The sequence below is a fragment of the Dermacentor albipictus genome, chromosome 8 (genome assembly GCF_038994185.2).
Source record: "Dermacentor albipictus isolate Rhodes 1998 colony chromosome 8, USDA_Dalb.pri_finalv2, whole genome shotgun sequence".
Classification (NCBI taxonomy): domain Eukaryota; kingdom Metazoa; phylum Arthropoda; class Arachnida; order Ixodida; family Ixodidae; genus Dermacentor; species Dermacentor albipictus.
This window is the reverse complement of record NC_091828.1, coordinates 78,959,854-78,976,468: the sequence shown is the minus strand read 5'-3', so window position 1 is coordinate 78,976,468 and position 16,615 is coordinate 78,959,854. Positions and strand designations below refer to the sequence as shown.

Sequence of the window (16,615 nt, the reverse complement as noted above, 5' to 3'; positions counted from 1 at the left end):
CCATCAATAAGCTTGAACGGCAGTTAAAGAGGGGTAAACGTTCTGGGGGCCATGATATGTTCAAGATATAGAGCTAATAATAATTACAGACAATATTGGCGCTACTATATTATGTCGTATTATTCCGATCAAGAAACGAAAGCTTCTACTATCATCAATTTGTCCGAGTGCCACTAAAATATGCTGGGAGAATCGGGCACATGGAAGTCATTCTGCCCCCGAGTTCAGCGGGGGGGGGGGGGGGGCTTTGTGGTATTAACATAATTTAGTACAACGTGTTATACGTGAAAATATCCAAAGAACGAATCTGCCACTAACTCCAATTAAACGCATTTTTTTCGTATACATGAGATCGACGCCCTTCGTGTATTACGTCTCGGGGCAGCCTTCGAGCAACAACAAAAAATTCAAGCTCATTGCGCCCTGTGAAGGTGAATGACGAGTGGAGCTGTAAACATCCTGGTTAGAAATCTTGTAGTAAATACTTTATTGCATCGGCCACAGTGGCTTTGTGGTCTCTATGATATACACTGGTCGGCATAGTCGCAAATGCCAACACATTCTTTGATAAATCATATCGCCAAATCGATACACTTACACCGCTGGGTGGTCGGGTGGGCCGGATTGGTGTGACATCTCAAGCGATATGTGCGCAACACGAAACGCGTGAACCACTCTTTTTCCAGCCCCGACACGTCCACATTAAAATCACCGACAACGACCGAAGGTGTGGTGTCATCGCAACGAACCCACGTAAAATGAGTATCCGTGAACTTTACGGGGCTATGAGCCATTGTATATATTTTTTTTTGCTTGCCGACTTACGGGGGTATGAGCCACTGATGCTGATAGTTTTCAACTTGCTGTTCTTTATGTTGTATGCGTGATTAGAAAGAATGTAAGCACTGTCCGCTTCACTGTGCTGAGTGCTTGTAGCCTCTGGCTTCCTGGACTATGAGCCATTACACCTTTTTGCTTGCTTACGGGTGTATGAGCCATTGATGATGACATTTCTTTTTATGTGCGGACGCGAAAATTCTATGGTACCCTAGACATGTACAGCTCCGCTGTAAAATTATTATGTAGATCCATCACACATATTGAAATCTATGTGAATGGAAGATCTCTCGAAGCGGGCGAATAAATGCTATTGAACTAAAATAACGACGCCTAAAATTGTCTTTATTGGGATTCGACGCAAAGTGTAATCGTACGCAATGTCCGTGCTTGCGAACCACACAGGTCGCAACCTTCGTGGCACGCAACGTCTATCCACTACAACGTTCGCAAGCAGCGCCGAAGTGCAGCCAACAGTTCGTGCGAATCCGCAATGCGAAAACGTCGACGCAGCGCCGCCACGAGGAGGAAGGACGCGCTCGACGTTTTTCGAGGCGGGCGAAAGCGTCCGGCGTCAGAAGAAGAGGAGGAAGAAGACGAAGAAGGACGAGCCTCGCCATGGAGCAGCGTTCCTCTGGAACTCCGACGAAGACCGCGAAAGGTGCGACGGCCCAGCGAAAATCGAGACACAGTCGTCGCACCGGTTCGCCTGCCGGAAAAGCCTCGAAGCCGAAAAAGCACCGGGAACCGGCTGGGCAGCCGGCTGCGCTCGACGCGAGTCCGCGCACCCAGCGCACCGCCGCCCAAGACAGCCCCGCGGACTCGCGCCCGGGTCCTTCGCCTAAGCGCAGCGATTCCATCGGCAGCAACTCGCTGGCTCGCATGAAAGACCTGGTGAGCACCCTCCGTGTTTTCGGGAGAATCTTTATTCATTCCTTCTTGTAAGACAAACGCGGATAACAAGATATACAGGTGGAGGAGGTCGAACATCTTGAAGGGGCGGCGCTAGAAGACAAAGACCGAAGGCGGGAAGCACGAGGGACTGCGCTGAACTCACGAGTAGCTTTCTCAGAAGTCATGCGCAACTTTAGTACTACAACCTATAACCACGTGCCCTCCCATCGATGGGTTCATGATCAGTGCACAGGCAAACAGCAAAACCCAGTGATCGAATGCTATACTATGAAGTGGTTTAAAAATGCAAATTCACTGTCATGCAAATTTAATGAAGGCATGCGCACACAAAGCGATCATTTTTTCCTGATATGGTAGGCTTCAATAATCTCCCTCGCAGTCTAATTTCTATGTGCGTAAATAACTGTGGTGTCTTCATAGAATGGAGTACACCCATGCTCGGAGCAATGCCGCTTGACGTGTGAGTAGGCATTACCAGCTGGCGAGCGTCTATTCTCTGACAATATAATGTTCAGGCATCGACCTGCTTGGCCGATATAGACGTTACCATAGAAAAACTGAAACAACTCCCATTCTACATTGCACAGGCAGAGACGTGTGCTTAACAGTGCAGCATTTCCCAGCAAGCGTGGAGGCAACCTGTGCCAACTTGCTATGAATCTTACCGAAAATTTTGATCATCTTGTTAGGGGAAGAAAAAGGAACCTTTACATCAAATATACCGGCTACATTCCTGAGGTTCTGTGATAGTTTATGTGCATATGGAATTACAACTGCTTTCTTTTTCTTGTCGGCAGGTTCTGGATTATTCAATTTTGTGGGCACTCCTAATTTTACACGCTTAACAATCTTCTACGCTGCCCCTTCAAGATGTTCAACAAGTGCCAACTTGCCCAAATGTCGATTCTTCTACAGGGGGAGGTCGAATGGATCTGTGCTGCCAGAGGGTCTCTTGCAGATATATAAAAAAAAGAAAACAGTTAATACAAATGCAGCAAAGGAATGATATGATTACCAAGCACGCGCACAGATAAAACAAGAGTACGCAGCAAAAAATGTAATGTTATACAGAACTATAGATTGTAAGTATAATCGAGCGCACAAGGCACAATAAATGACACTGCTGCAAATTAAAATCGCAATTCGTGCACAAAACAAAAGTAACTTTTTTTAAACGCGCCTATATCTTAGAGATTGGGGAAACTGCCTGTCCTAGGGGGGAGCGAGGTATGTACGTGTTGAATGCCACAACTCAATGGAATTCCACGGGATCTCAAAGAAAGAAATTCACCGTGAACACGACACTCCCTAAAGGTGAATTTGAGCGTAGCTCGATACGTGTTTTCATTTTTGTGTTTCATGATTATAAGTGTACAGGGTTTATATTAGGAAGAGAGCGCTGTCCGTAGCGCGGGTGTCGCGGACGATCTGTCTCGTGCGGCACATTGCAAAACGGAACGAAAGGGGGCGCGACTGCCTCACCCATCGGGAGATCGCGAGAGGCAGTGCGTGGGTGACGCGTGGGCGCGATTCAAAGCAGCAGCCGAGTGGTTTTTTGTTCTTAATGATAATAACTAAAAGGCAGTTGTCTTTCCTTTCCTCATCACACACATATAACATTGAGCAGGTCTTTTTTGGCCGGGTTGCGCGAAATCAAACTCTCTTTCGTTTTCTTTCCTCATCACACATATATAACATTGAGCAGGAATTTTATTGGTTTCACGAAATCAAGCTCTCTCTCTCGTTTTAATTAAAAGGTTGTCTTTTTTTTCTTTCTCAGTCTTCGTTCCTTCCTCACATGGTCGCTTTTCAATCGCTGCTCCCATAAACGCACTTGCTGATGCTCGTGAAAATTGGTTCTCGACCGCTTTTCGGCCGAAGCTGCGCGGCCCGTTTGGATCGACTTTGGAAAGCACATTAGCATCGGCGCCGGCGCGACGTTCTGCGCAAGAAGGCACACGCCACTGAACACTCAGTTCCATAGCACCGCTCATTTGCGTCGGCTGCTAATGCTTTGAAAAACATTTTCCTAAATGATGAGCCTGGAGGTTTTCTAGCGAAGCTTTCCTGTCTAACCATACAGGACATTGCTCGCCGCGGTTGTCTTGTTGAATAGCCCAGCACGAAGGACGCCACACTTATATCACAGATACAGCTTTTATAGCCATTCGTTCTACGCCTACAGATCCGCTGGTGAATGGTTTTGTTCTTAGCTGGATTAAATAATGAAGGAACGAACGTTACTTAAATAGCTTTACCGCAACAAGCATGTGTCTACCAGCACATAATTATCTTATTAAAGTGAAGCCTTAATTTATTTCCTCCTCGGAAATATGGTGAGCCTGCTCGGTCGGTTTCTCGCCGAACTCGGAGGTAGTGCAGTCCGCGGTAGCGTATGGCACTTGTGTCGTATCCGCGTCTTGCCGTCCAGCCGTGGCATGCACGCATTCGCTACGCTACGTTACGCTAGGTTACGCTACGTTTTGCGCGCTACGCTGCAAGACGCGGTCTGGAACACGAACTGTCGCGTTGCCGGAAACCCAAACGACCCAAAACTTCTGCGACGGGACAAAAACGCGAACAGTTCGTGGCTCCAACTTGGAAATTAAAGAAAAAGTTCGCGCATCAGGTCCGTCTTTGCAATGAATTTAATTGATGGGTTTCAATTACCGTTTCGTGCTTCCTCCCTATAATTGATTCCGACAAGTTCGTTGGACATACCGTATTTCTCTCGATACATGTCGTTATTTTATTATAACAGTATCACGAAAATCCCGTGACACTTTACAAGACCAAGGCAAGAAAAAATTTCGAAATTCTTTTTTATCGTGTATGCTGTGTTGAAATGAACACTAAAGAAAACCGCTTAATCGGTTTACACCGATACAGTATTACTTAAAATTTCTACTTTTCCCTTAGTTTTGTCATATGAGGCTGGTTGCCAGAAGGGACAATGAGGATCACACTTCCCTTCCTTGATTTTCGCACCGTAATCACAGCGCCAATCAGCCAGTGTGACGCCGCCGATTTCAAAGTGTTTATGGCGTTTCTGCTGTGGTGAAGAGCACAAGTTTTCGAAATATAAATAACTTGCTAATTTCAGTCATTCGCTTGTCAAATATTACAATTTAGTCCATCCTCACGAAAAAGAAAATTTACTAGCCGCGGGCAGACGTAATCGAAACCATTTATCTCAGGGCGGGTTGATACGGCAACTTCAAAGTGGCTTCGCCAACCGCCTTTTGTTCTAGCGCCTCTTCTGGCTTACCAGCCCTCCCAACATGGTATGAATGGCGTTCTTTTCATTGAGGAAGCATAATTTACCAATACAACTCAACTTACTTTTGTAATTAGTACCCTCTTATTAAACAGCGATTTCTAGTCCTCTTAATGTGCGCTGCATGTTTTCCTTCTACGTGACTATATAAGCTACCACATCAGCAAACCAACCAACTATCTCAAGCCAATTAACGCAGAGGAATCAGCTGCGTTTGTAACAGTGAAGACCAACAATTAGCTCCGTTCATCGTTCTACGAAGCCATGAAGACCCTGAGAGTCTCTCGGGGCTTTTGCTTATGAGTGAGCAGCAAATGAGTCATTGGCTCCCGCAGGACCTGTTTCATATTCCTGCCACGAGGTACCCTTTTCCGGGAGGTGACAAACTACGGGTTATCGTGCCTATGACTCATTCAACCTCGTATTTTACATCTACAGTTTTGCGGACGCTTACGTGTATGTACACAATCTGTAGTGTTGCAGGGAAAAGAAATAGCAAGGCTAACGTGTGTAATCTCTTACAACTTAGCTTCTTTTATTGCGATGGCCGTTATATGCGCACCCCAGCCGCATTTTTGTCGTCGCCGTCGGCGTTATGTTCCGTATAAAGTGCAAGGGCGATAACATCGTCGCCGCGTGTCGTATGTGTGGGCGAGTGAAAGCACGCGAGGGAAGCCGGTGATCGTGGCTCAATCTGGCGCGCGCGAAGAAAGAAAGCGGAGAGCAAGCGCGCCGTCTTCCGTCGCGCGAAAGGCCGTGGGGGGGGGGGGGGAAGGAGGGAAGGTGGGGAGGGCGCCGTTATGCAACGGCAGCAACTGCGCATTTCGCTACTGGGCTCAAAGGGAACTATTAATCGTGGCTCAATCGGGCTCAATCTCGCGCTCCATATTTGGAGGAAAGCGGCGAGCCAGCGCAGGAGGGAGAGAGGCGGCTTCGACTCCGCCAACAAATGCGTACTTTGCACGCATGCGCGCGGTCGCGTGCGCCATCTCTTGAAAGGAATCTGAAGACGGCTCATACCTTCTTGCGCTCTGTGTTCTCGCCGCTCTTGCGCTGAAGCGATAGACGGCGCGAAGGTCAAGTCACTCGCTGCTGCTGCCGTAGAGCTGCCTGTTATTTGCTATCGCAATCGATGCCCCGCCTTTCGGGCCAAACTGCGACTTTTTTTTTAGTGTAACTGCATTTGGGATTTTTTTTTTATATCAATGAGGCGCGCTTCTCTAGCGTACGTTCATTCCGATGTGAATTAATTTCCTGTTCCACTGCAGGAGAACGGCTTCTCCCGTCGATATCCAATAACCGTTGCCTCGCGGCAGCTGATTCCGTCTTATGACTGCAAGTTTTCTTACTGCACCACACCACCTAATTCGTTGCCGTCCTCGACTGCGCTTCCCTTCTCTTACTACCCATTCTACATGTCTAACAGACAATCGGTTATATTACACGGTATAACCAATGTGATTTCTTCCTCTAAACTTCACAGAATATCGGCCACCCCAGTTTGCTCTCTAAACCGCTCGGCCTGTCTTCCTGTGTCTTAACTCTTCGCCTGTCCCCTTTTTTTTTCTTCGTTCCAACGCTGGTATCCCGAATCTTACCTCCTTATGAAGCTTCCTTTATTGGCGGCCTTAAAAGTTATCGAGGGTGCAAATAACTATATAACTAACACCCTTACACACGAAGGGTGTAAATGCGGGAGTTATGCATTGATTTACACCTTTATTCACTTTTAACAGACGTAAATTATTTCGATGGGGGCGAAATGCGAAAACACCCGTGTACTTAGATTTAGGTGCACGTTAACGAACCCCAGGTGGTCGAACTTTCCGGAGTCCTCCACTACGGCGCGCCTCATAATCAGAAAGTGGTTTTGGCACGTAAAACCCCATAATTTAATTTAATTTTTAAAGACGTAAATTATTTTACAGTGTGGGCGTGTCGGGTTACCTTTTTTTTACGCGTTCCGTCCGATATTTTTTCGTTATTTGTTTTCCCAAAATGACCTGGCTTTCTTTCTCCCGTCGTCCGCAGGCCCTGATTGGCCGGGAAGACCAGCGTCGCCACTCCGAGTCGTCATGGCGGCGTGCGAAGGTGGCGGGGCTGTCGTGCGCCCGCACCGCGACTCCACTCTGTGTCTTTTGTGTGGCACTGGTCGGTGCCGGCGTGCTCACCGCCTTGATCCTCGGCTCGTCAGCGACGCGCAAGGCCCGTCAGATGGCCTTCCAGTACAAAGGCTGCACGACCAGGTGACACCGTGGTTCACGCTCCCACGGGCGGGGGGGAGTCACTGATGGCGGGATGTTCTCACTTTCGGTTTCTTAAAACCGTTCAGTGTCCTACAGAAGTTACTATGTTGAAATCTATCCTTGCAGCTGCAGGTTGGAGGCGTAACCAACGCATTTTCTGCAAGGCAAAGTGCAATCTGATGCAAGATATAGAAAGAAGCAGCTTATTTATTTCAAAGACTTTTTTTTCGATAATCAGTTTGTATAGTTGAAATGATTAACAGTGTAGCTAGTTTTCTTTGTTTTCTTTTTTTTGGGGGGGGGGAGGGAAGCACGCGCTTGACCTGGGAAAGTGGGAGAGGGTGGGTGGGTGTTGTCATTCGCCATTGTGTGCCAGGTACCCTAATACACGAATTTCCCCATCCCTGTATCTACACCCCATGGAATTATGAATAACTAGTACATTGATTGCCTTAATTTTGCAGAAATTATAAAGTGGGCATCATATGAATTAGAAATGACTTTTTTTGCTTTTTTTGTTATTTACGTGCGCAAGCATCTAGCCATTTAAGTTTTGTTCTTAGTGTGTTCTTTTTGTGGAAGTAATTACGTGTTTTTTTTTCGTAAACTGTCTAGTCTTATAACGGTGTACTCTATATCTACCTTTCTAGCGACATATAGCATTGCCTCACAAAAATTTCTAGTGGGTACTCCGGCGCTAGTGTCTATCAAGAATGGTGGTTCAGCCGGCCTGTGAACGGCGAAGGCGACATGGATTTGTCTACTAAACATCGTCCTAGTGGCTTCGAACGGTTTTGTGACTTCGTAAATCGTTGTTTTTTAACAAAATATTGTATTATGAATGCAACACTTCACAATGAGTATGTATGAGTGAATTTACGTGTAATTGTTTGCTGTGCTTAAAGAAACTAAGTGCCTGGAAATTGAGATATATACGGCATAATAAGTAAGCCGACAAGAACGTTTGAAGCTACAAGCAAGCGCGAATATTAGACAAACCCGTGAACAAAGAACCACTCGCATGTTAACTGGAAAACCGCAGTGCGAGAGTTACCTATAGCAATCATTGCAGAAAATTCCATGCAACCAGTGATCAGTTCCCGAAGAGTATACTGCCAAACAAATATCGAAGGGCACGCGTTTGCATATTGTAGGTGCGAAAGCGACGTCATGGCGGTCATATTTTGAACACCAGCATAGTAGAAAAATGCACTGACATGGTGGTGATGGTGGTGGCGGTGAATGGAGCTCATGGGTGCGAGTATCCTGAGAATAAACCTGCATGAAACATGACTATGTTTTCATGTATTTGGTCGACAAGATCGTAGGCAGCTGTTGGTTTTAGGTGGTAGATGTTTTTTTTTATGCGAAAGTATCAAATAGCCCATTGAACGAAAAAGCCGGCGTCTGCCGTCTGGAGCAGCGAAACGGCTCCTAAATTCCTATTGGTTACGAAAGGGAACATCTATTGTTCTGCTAGCGCGCCAGGTGTTGCGGAAGGGGAGAGAACATCGTCGCGACAGCCCGTCACCCTCGCTCTCTCTCTGGGAAGCCTGCGTTATCCGCGTGTTCCTTCTCCGCGCAAGCTTTCGCCTGCGTTCTAACTGCACCTCAGTGACGCCAGACCAAAACACGCCGAGTATCTCAGCGTGCTCGCTTGCCCGCAAGCAGTCTGTAACTTGAAGGGCCGCTCAGCGGCGTTCAATTGGACATTAATGTTTTCGCATTCACAACGCATAAGAAGTGCTTAGGTGTCCTCGGATGTTTTGAAAGCGAAAGCTTTACTGGCCGCGAACTTGCGATTACACCGTGACCGTGCTCCGAGGAGGCACATGACGTCGCACAGCGTTCCTCGTCGTTGCGTTCGCCTCCGCTCGCTTCGCCAGCTGCGTCGCATGCCTGATAACGTGTCGGAGGATTGAAAAGGAGTGCTCGCGTGCGCCGCAAGCACAGTTGAGGCGGCAGTATGGACGGCGACAATTCTGATAAGCAGGGCGAGGCCTGGAATCGACATCGGAACGAGATGAAGAGGAAACGAATCGCCCAGGAAGCAGACAAACAGCGCGCCGAACGACTGGCTAAACGCCGCAACATAGCTAGACAACCAGACTTACCTGGACTTGCAATCAAGATTAACCAAGGCTAACCATGCTATGCCTTAGCTTTCACTACGTATATCCTGGCATAGCCGAGCCAATTCACTGGTAATTTTTTTTTATTGAGCTCCTTTCCTAAACCTGCGTCCTGTAATCTTCGGTAAAGGGGCATTGACGCCACAATTCTTAAGCTCGCAATCATGCGTAGCACGTGAGACCACACACGTCCCACAACAAGCCGGCAAAAAATGAACCGCATTCGGTGCTCTAGAAAATTCGTAGTATAAGTTTTATGTCGCATTCCAACCCTACAGCAATGTGGCAACACTGAGTAGTGGTGCAATGAAATCGCACGGCCAGAAACAGCTCTCTCGGATTAACCAAAGCCAATATCGAAGGCGATTCTTTTTGTACACTGCAAACGCCGGAAGTTATTGCGGGAGACGAAAATGCGCGTGGCTGCCGTGCGTCATATCGTCTTATTTTTTCTTTTTTTTTGCATCTGCGTCTCATTGGTCTGCTGTTGCTTTTTATCGCATGAGTAAAAGAATCGCACGCCCAATTATTCGGCGACGCCCTTGCTTCGCAGTTCGGTGCCAGAGCACGTGGAGCATAAAACGTTCGACGTGGTTTCGAACTGTTTCGGGGCAGACGACCCAGCGACGGCTTTAACTGTCGTTGTCTTAATGGTCCTGTTTCACTCGTACTTTGTTTGTTTGTTTGTTTCTTTGCTCGTTTGTTTGTTTTGTTTTGCGTGCGGCCCGATGGCTGACAGAATACCGTGCGTCTTCTTAACGCGTTCTTGTTGCCCGAAAGTCATGAGTCAGCGGGGGCAACATATGTTCTCGCGAGTCGAAGCGATGACGTCGTCTCACGCCCGGGGCTCTCCCATGCTCGCGGCGCAGAGGCTGCCAGGAGCACTTGGATCACCTGTCCAACACCCTCAACAAGACCGTAGACCCGTGCAGGGACCCGATGGCCTACGTGTGCGACAAAGTGCGCTGGCGGAGCGAGATCGTATCGAACGCGCTCACCGACTTGCTGGTGCGCTGGTACGAGCTCGGCGCCACCTTCCTCCAAAAGCAGCGAAGACCATCGCGTGAGTGATGCGCGCAGCTGTGTAGCTCGGCTTTTGTCTGTATGCTTTTACGAAGGTGAAGGTTTATTTTGTTTCTATTGGAGAAATGTGAATAAGAGCGGTCGAATGAGAAACGAAGTTTCTCTGTCGCAAAAAAAGGAAAAAAAAAACTGGCTGTGGCTTAGCTAAGGTTAAGCCCAGGATGCGAAGCATACTAGCCTTTATTTTAACGCGATAGCGTTAAGGAGCTCGTGTCGCAGAAAAGCCGGTGTCGTCGGCGTCGGCTCAGGCGTGCGCCGCTTGCTCAGGCGCACATTTCGTTGTCGCGCCGAACGCTGCGTTGCTCGACGCTCACCGCGTCCGATGCGGGGGGCGACGCCGCGAGCGACGGCGCGAGTTGGAGCCCCGTTTCTCCTCTGTCGTGATGTCACGGTGTCACGTGGTATTGGAGGCGACACCGCCGTGCCTGAGGAGCTAAGTTGAGCTCTCGAGCGACGGCGCGAGTTGGAGCCCCGTTTTTCCTCTGACGTGAAGTCGCGGTGTCACGTGGTATTGAAGGCGACACCGCCGCGCCTGAGGAGCTGGGTTGAGCTCTAGTAATATGCTTCGCATAAAAACAAAATTGGGAAAGAAACAATTTATGATATCTCAAAGGGAAGCTCATTACATCTCGAACCGAAATTTGGATGCCTTAGAACACGCATTTATAGATTCAAGAAGAAAGAATAAGCGTATGCTTGCTGCGGTAAAGCTATGGAAACTATGGGGCACGTTTTATTAGAATGTGAAGATATCTGCCCAGCGGTTGATTTAGGCACGTCTGGCCCCCTTGAAGCCCTCCTTGATGTCCGGAATAAAGATTGGTAAGAGGCGATTGGAAGATTGGTGGAAGTAGAGCAACGACAAACAATGGAGGCCAACAAAAATAAATTTCCCAAAAGGAGTTCAAAAAGTTTCGTTATGGGAATTCTTCGTGTTTTTTTTCCTTTTGTTTTTTTAATATAGGTAGGACATTACCCAATATGATAACAAGAGCTTGGTGGCGCAACCCACCACCCTCTTCCAAAGGGGGCGATCATAGCATCCATCCATCGCGTGCTGTTTCTACCAGAAAGCTCGCCTTCGTGCATAGTGTTCGGTGCCAGCGTCTCCCAGTAAACACTACATTTACATAAGCTGCAGTTGCCGGGAAGCATGAAAAGCAATCAGGGATCTTGGAATGCTATCGCGTTCTACTCATAAAGGCGAGGCTTAAGCGTCTTCCCAATTTTTTCACGAGATGTAGGATTAGCCTCCCGGCTGAATGTCGTCACGCAGGCGGCGGTAGCACGTTCGAATTCTCGCGAGCGTCTCTGTTTGCAGCAGCAGCAGCAGTAGGAAGGTCAGAAAATTGACTGCAAGTGTAACGTACTTATCCTGTGCACGTACAGTCCCTGTGCATTGTGCAGTCAAATGTTGCGCATGAGGGTTGTGACGTTGCTGTGATCGCCCATCTCGCATCTTACACGCTTGCATTTAGACTAATAGAACGCTGTAACGCGTTTCCGCAGCATCATATACGCTATGCTAATAGTGATACCGGCACGCTTTTTTTTTGTCGTATCTCCCTTTGCAGCGCATCCCGGACATTCATGTCCGTGTCCGATGGATGCTGCTGCTGTCTAGCTGGAGAGCTCATACCTAAAAAAAAAGAAGAAAATAACTCAGTATCTTTCCACACTGTGAAGAAGGATGACCAGTGAAGCTGTGTATGCGGGCCCCTTAATGGCGAACTGCAGCTCCGCTGTGGATGGGGCCTGTGTTGCACTATCGTCGGGATTTTTTTTCTACACGCAGACACGATAGCAGGAGAGAAAGTAGCCTTAACAGTTTGGCTGTAAAAACTAAATTACGTGCTCGATGGTGGGACTGAATATCGGTGCCCCAGCACAGCAGCCTAGTGCTCTAACCATTAGGCCACAAACCGCACGTACACTTGTACCGTGGCAAAGGCGACTAGCTCTTTGAGGTGACTGCCGCATGTGCCAGACTGCGTGGCGCGGGTGCGCGAGAGAACATGCTCGCACGCGAACTTCTTTTACATCGAAGACGCAGGGGGAAAGACAATGGGCAAATTTATAGCATTCGGTTAACTCCTTCACGAAAGCGTCGCTTCTCGCGGATTCCAAGATGTGCACTGGATCTGCGTAATCTGGGGCGCTATAGCGTAAAACTATTCCAAACTTTTTTTTCTATTCCGATTCTGCAGTCAGCCCCCCGCGATTGGTCAAAAACTTTTTGGACCCCCCCCCCCCCCCCACTTAACCGGCCTGTCATGCGACGTCACGAAAACCGCAATTGCTCCCCCGTCCGCTGTGACGTGTACACGCTGGTTATGCATGATCTGACCTAACAAAAGAAAAATATTTATTTCTCAATCGACGCCTTTTCGCCATTAGCCCTCGACTATTGGTCAAGAGTTTTCATGCAATAATATGCTGAACAAAACTGAATTTTCTTCTGAATAGCAGCATGCTGCCCCGATACTGAAAGGAATAAAACATGGCTCCTGCCGATCACTCGGGCACTGGCTACTCGCACCTGCAGGAGAGCATGGGCTTATTTGCGGATAATAAAACATTTTGAGTGGCCGTGTAACGTTTTCGAGCACTTTTGGCACGTTTACGACCTCATTCTGCGAACTCTTTGCTGAGGATCCGTGTTAGCATCATTCTTAAGTTTCCGTTGCATGCCGCCGTGATTTTCGACCAGCCACCGCAAGCTAAGGGGAAGCGGACCAATCGCAGACGCCGGCACCGCCCTCTTCATCTGGTTATCGATTTTCAGCGCAGTGGCTCGACCTCATCGAATCCCTCTCCACTTGAGCGTGTTCCTCGCCCCATTATCAGTCAATTAGATAAGACAAGCCGCTCAGCGTAGGCAATGTTATTCGTTTTTCAAGCAAACAAAAGTGGCCTCCTGTCAACGAGGAGAGCGTTTGATTGGTTTGTTCAGACAACCCTGCGGGTACCGCCCGATGCTTACGTCGGTGGTTACGCAAATTTGACGTCAGGAGATTGGAATAAAAACATATTGGAATAGTTTTACGTTATAGGACCCCTATTTTTGTTTTCCTCGGATATCTGTATGGCCGCACTACCATCATGCCGAAACCCTTCCTGTTGCGCATAGTTCTGCGCAGGCCGCGGAATCTCCTCATCCACGGAAGGACATGTTTAGCCTGTCTCCTAGACTGTAAAGGGCGATCGTATTAGAATTGGTGAGAGTGCTCGACGGTGCACGCTCCGTTTCTATTCCCTACGCCACCGGGCAAAATCCTGATATCTTACGAGACCCGTTCAAGATACTTGAGAGCGTATTGACGCGCTCGGCCCAATCTTTAGCTCAGGGGTTCCCAAATTGGGCTTCCGCGACACCTCCCAGTTCTACAAACGGCATTTTAGTCTTCCACGTGTAGCCAAAACGAATCCGACCCCATTCCTGTTCGGGCATATTCTTTTTTTTACATTTCAGTTTGGACATATCAATTAAAACCGCCACATCCGCATCAGAGTAATGGAAGGGGCGTTGGTACCGCAGACCTCAGGGCAGGCAGGTGGGGCAAGAAAGTTTTGGGACGCCTGCTCTCGCTCTTAGGTCGTAACCGATGTTCTCGTAGAAACAAATACACCTCAACTCGTCTCTGCAGCTGCGTCGGCGCTGTACCAGGGTTGCGTCTCTCGGAAGGGCCACACTTACGAGCGCCTCGAAGAGGTTCTGTCGTTCCTCAGGGACCGCGGACTGCACTGGCCCCAACGGGTGACAGGCGTGGGCGCCACCAAGCACGCCCTGAACGTCATCCTCGACCTCCTCATCAACTGGGGCGTGCCCTTCTGGCTCGAGATAAGCCTGAAACAACTGCCTGGCGACACCAGGCACGTGTCTCTATACGCGGTCAGCTATAGAGGCGGCACCGCCCCCGCGGCCCGCTTCCCTAATTTCACCATCTTCGGTAACCTTTGAACAGATAAAAGCATTACTCATTAAAGGCTTTGCTCGTTAGACACGTCTTCTCCGTTTACCTTATGCGCCTGCAGTATGTGAATTTAGCTGCATTACATGAATTGCTTGTATTGACTTTCAGACCGCGCGAGATGATGGGCTAGTTGGTTTGACATGCCAGTGTGCTTTAGCTTAGTACGACACGTTAGACCCACTCCGCATGCGCATCCTATGCCGTGGGCTACCGCGGCGCTACCTCCGGTTACCATTATTGAGTAACAACCAGGCAGCGCCTGGACCGCGCGCGTTGTTCAATTTAAATTCGCGATTTCATTCACCGTCGTGACAACAAAAAATCAATCGCAACAAAGGCCAGTGGCACTTAGTCTCATCCCACACTGGACGAAGTGGACAAACTATTGAAGCACTTCTGTCGTACTTATTACGGTCAGCGTTCTATTTTGGCACTGCGAGATCTGGGGACGAAATGCAAAAACGCCCGTGTCTCCGCGCATTGAGGGCACGTTAAAGATCACCTGGTGGCCAAAATTAACCCGAAGTCCCCCGATTCAGCGTGCCTCATAATCAAATCCTGCTATTGGCACTTAAAACCTTAGAATCCATTTATTCAAGAGGGACATGCACGGGGAACGCCACGATCTCTGTAGAACCCTTTGCCTTCTTTCAAAGGCAGTAAACGAGTGTATTTTTCATTTTTCTTTCTTAAGGTTCTGGACGAGTTCTTTCAAAAAGTTTAGATAATTATGTGCCAAAGTACGAGATAGATATAGGTATAGAGACTCCCAAATATATTGGGCACTCCTTGATAAGCTTTAATTGGGGGGGGGGGGGAACGGGGCTATATAGGAGATGGAGAGTTGGACTTCAGTGTGAGTTGACTCCACATTTTTCGCTTATCAACGAAGCCGACAGGAAAAGTCCGGCTTCACACATTAAAACAGTCCTTCAAATTTACTGGGCATTGAACTATGCAGTTTATCGCGGTGGCCTTGCTAAAAGAAAACGCTCGCCTGTCACCCATAAGGTTGTGACCAAGCACAGTTTGTTAAATAATGTGTGACATAGTACACACAAATCTAGCTCTTGCACGTTGCGCGGAGACAAGCAGTGTTTCTTTTCTTGAGGGCCACTTTTATGCGCCCGTTCCTGCGTTGGGCGTCACCGTCCCTCGGCGTAACCAAGCGAACGAGCACAGCGAAGGATTAAAGAGGGAACGCGGAGCGCAGCGGGGGATGAAAAACGGCGACGGCGAAGAAAGTGCAAGGAGAAAAAGCGACCAGGTCCCACGTGACTTGGGCGCTGCTCGATGCTAGTGACACCCTCGGATGAGCGACAAGTTGGGGCCAGCTTTCCGAGCTAGTCTTTCAACTATGGGGACGCATAAATTTGCTCGTTGTAAAGGCAAAGCCATCGTAGTAGTCTTTGTTGTCGAGGCCTTTATGCTGTATATAGGAAGTCGACCGGGGCATAATGAATCCTTCATTGTACAGGTGATTCCGCTGTAGAGGCATTCGACTTTATTCTACAAATTTTACCACACAGGTTAACCCACTTTGGCCTTAAGCATATAATCTTTATGCAAGGTCATTTCAATCCTGTGTGTGTGTGTATGTGTGTGTGTGTGTGTGTGCGCGCGTGTGTGCGTGTGTGCGTGTGTGTGTGTGTGCGTGTGTGTGTGTGTGTGTGTGTGTGTGTGTGTGTGTGTGTGTGTGTGTGTGTGTGTGTGTGGGTGTGTGTGTGGGTGTGTGTGTGTGTTCTTTCGGATGTCCCTTTTTACGCAAGAAAATTTGAGGACGCTTGAGTTTCGCGTTTAAGAGTGAACGCCATAGCATTCGAAGATCCCTCACGCTTCCCGGCAACTGCAGCTTATGTAACTGTGATGTTTAACGGGAAACGCTGGCGCCAAATGCTGTTCACGAAGGTGAGCTTTCTGCTAGAAATGACACGCAATGCTGCGGAGGCGAGTGCCATCTGGAGATGTCGCAAGGAAACGGACGCGCCGCTCCATTGCCTCCAAATTTGGCTCGCGCCAATCTTGGAGGCCATGACCCCCCTATGAAGAGTAAAAACGTTGGAAAATGTGTTTGTGTTTCCGCGTAACAGAAATATGTCTTCTCGCATATTCATATTACAGGCCGGTGCTGTCCTGCCTGTAAATTGTGTT

The 16,615-nt window shown here is 48.4% G+C and overlaps 1 protein-coding gene and 1 long non-coding RNA gene across 4 annotated transcripts in view; one reads left to right on the top strand and one right to left on the bottom strand.

Moving 5' to 3' along the window:
* Positions 1–16,615, bottom strand: part of LOC135898613 (uncharacterized) — a 94,693-nt gene that overhangs the window by 34,948 nt on the left and 43,130 nt on the right. The window lies entirely within an intron of this gene.
* LOC135898680 (endothelin-converting enzyme 1-like) overlaps positions 1,387–16,615 on the top strand; it is a 46,254-nt gene continuing 31,025 nt past the window's right edge. Inside the window, exons 1-4 of one of the 2 annotated variants that reach the window (XM_070523638.1) lie at positions 1,387–1,731; positions 7,061–7,275; positions 10,277–10,470; positions 14,138–14,363. In XM_070523638.1, the coding sequence (XP_070379739.1) occupies positions 1,456–1,731; positions 7,061–7,275; positions 10,277–10,470; positions 14,138–14,363 (911 nt within the window). In that variant the 5' untranslated portion in view covers positions 1,387–1,455. The remainder of the gene's footprint in view (positions 1,732–7,060; positions 7,276–10,276; positions 10,471–14,137; positions 14,364–16,615) is intronic. The other variant, XM_070523637.1, reaches the window with a different exon arrangement.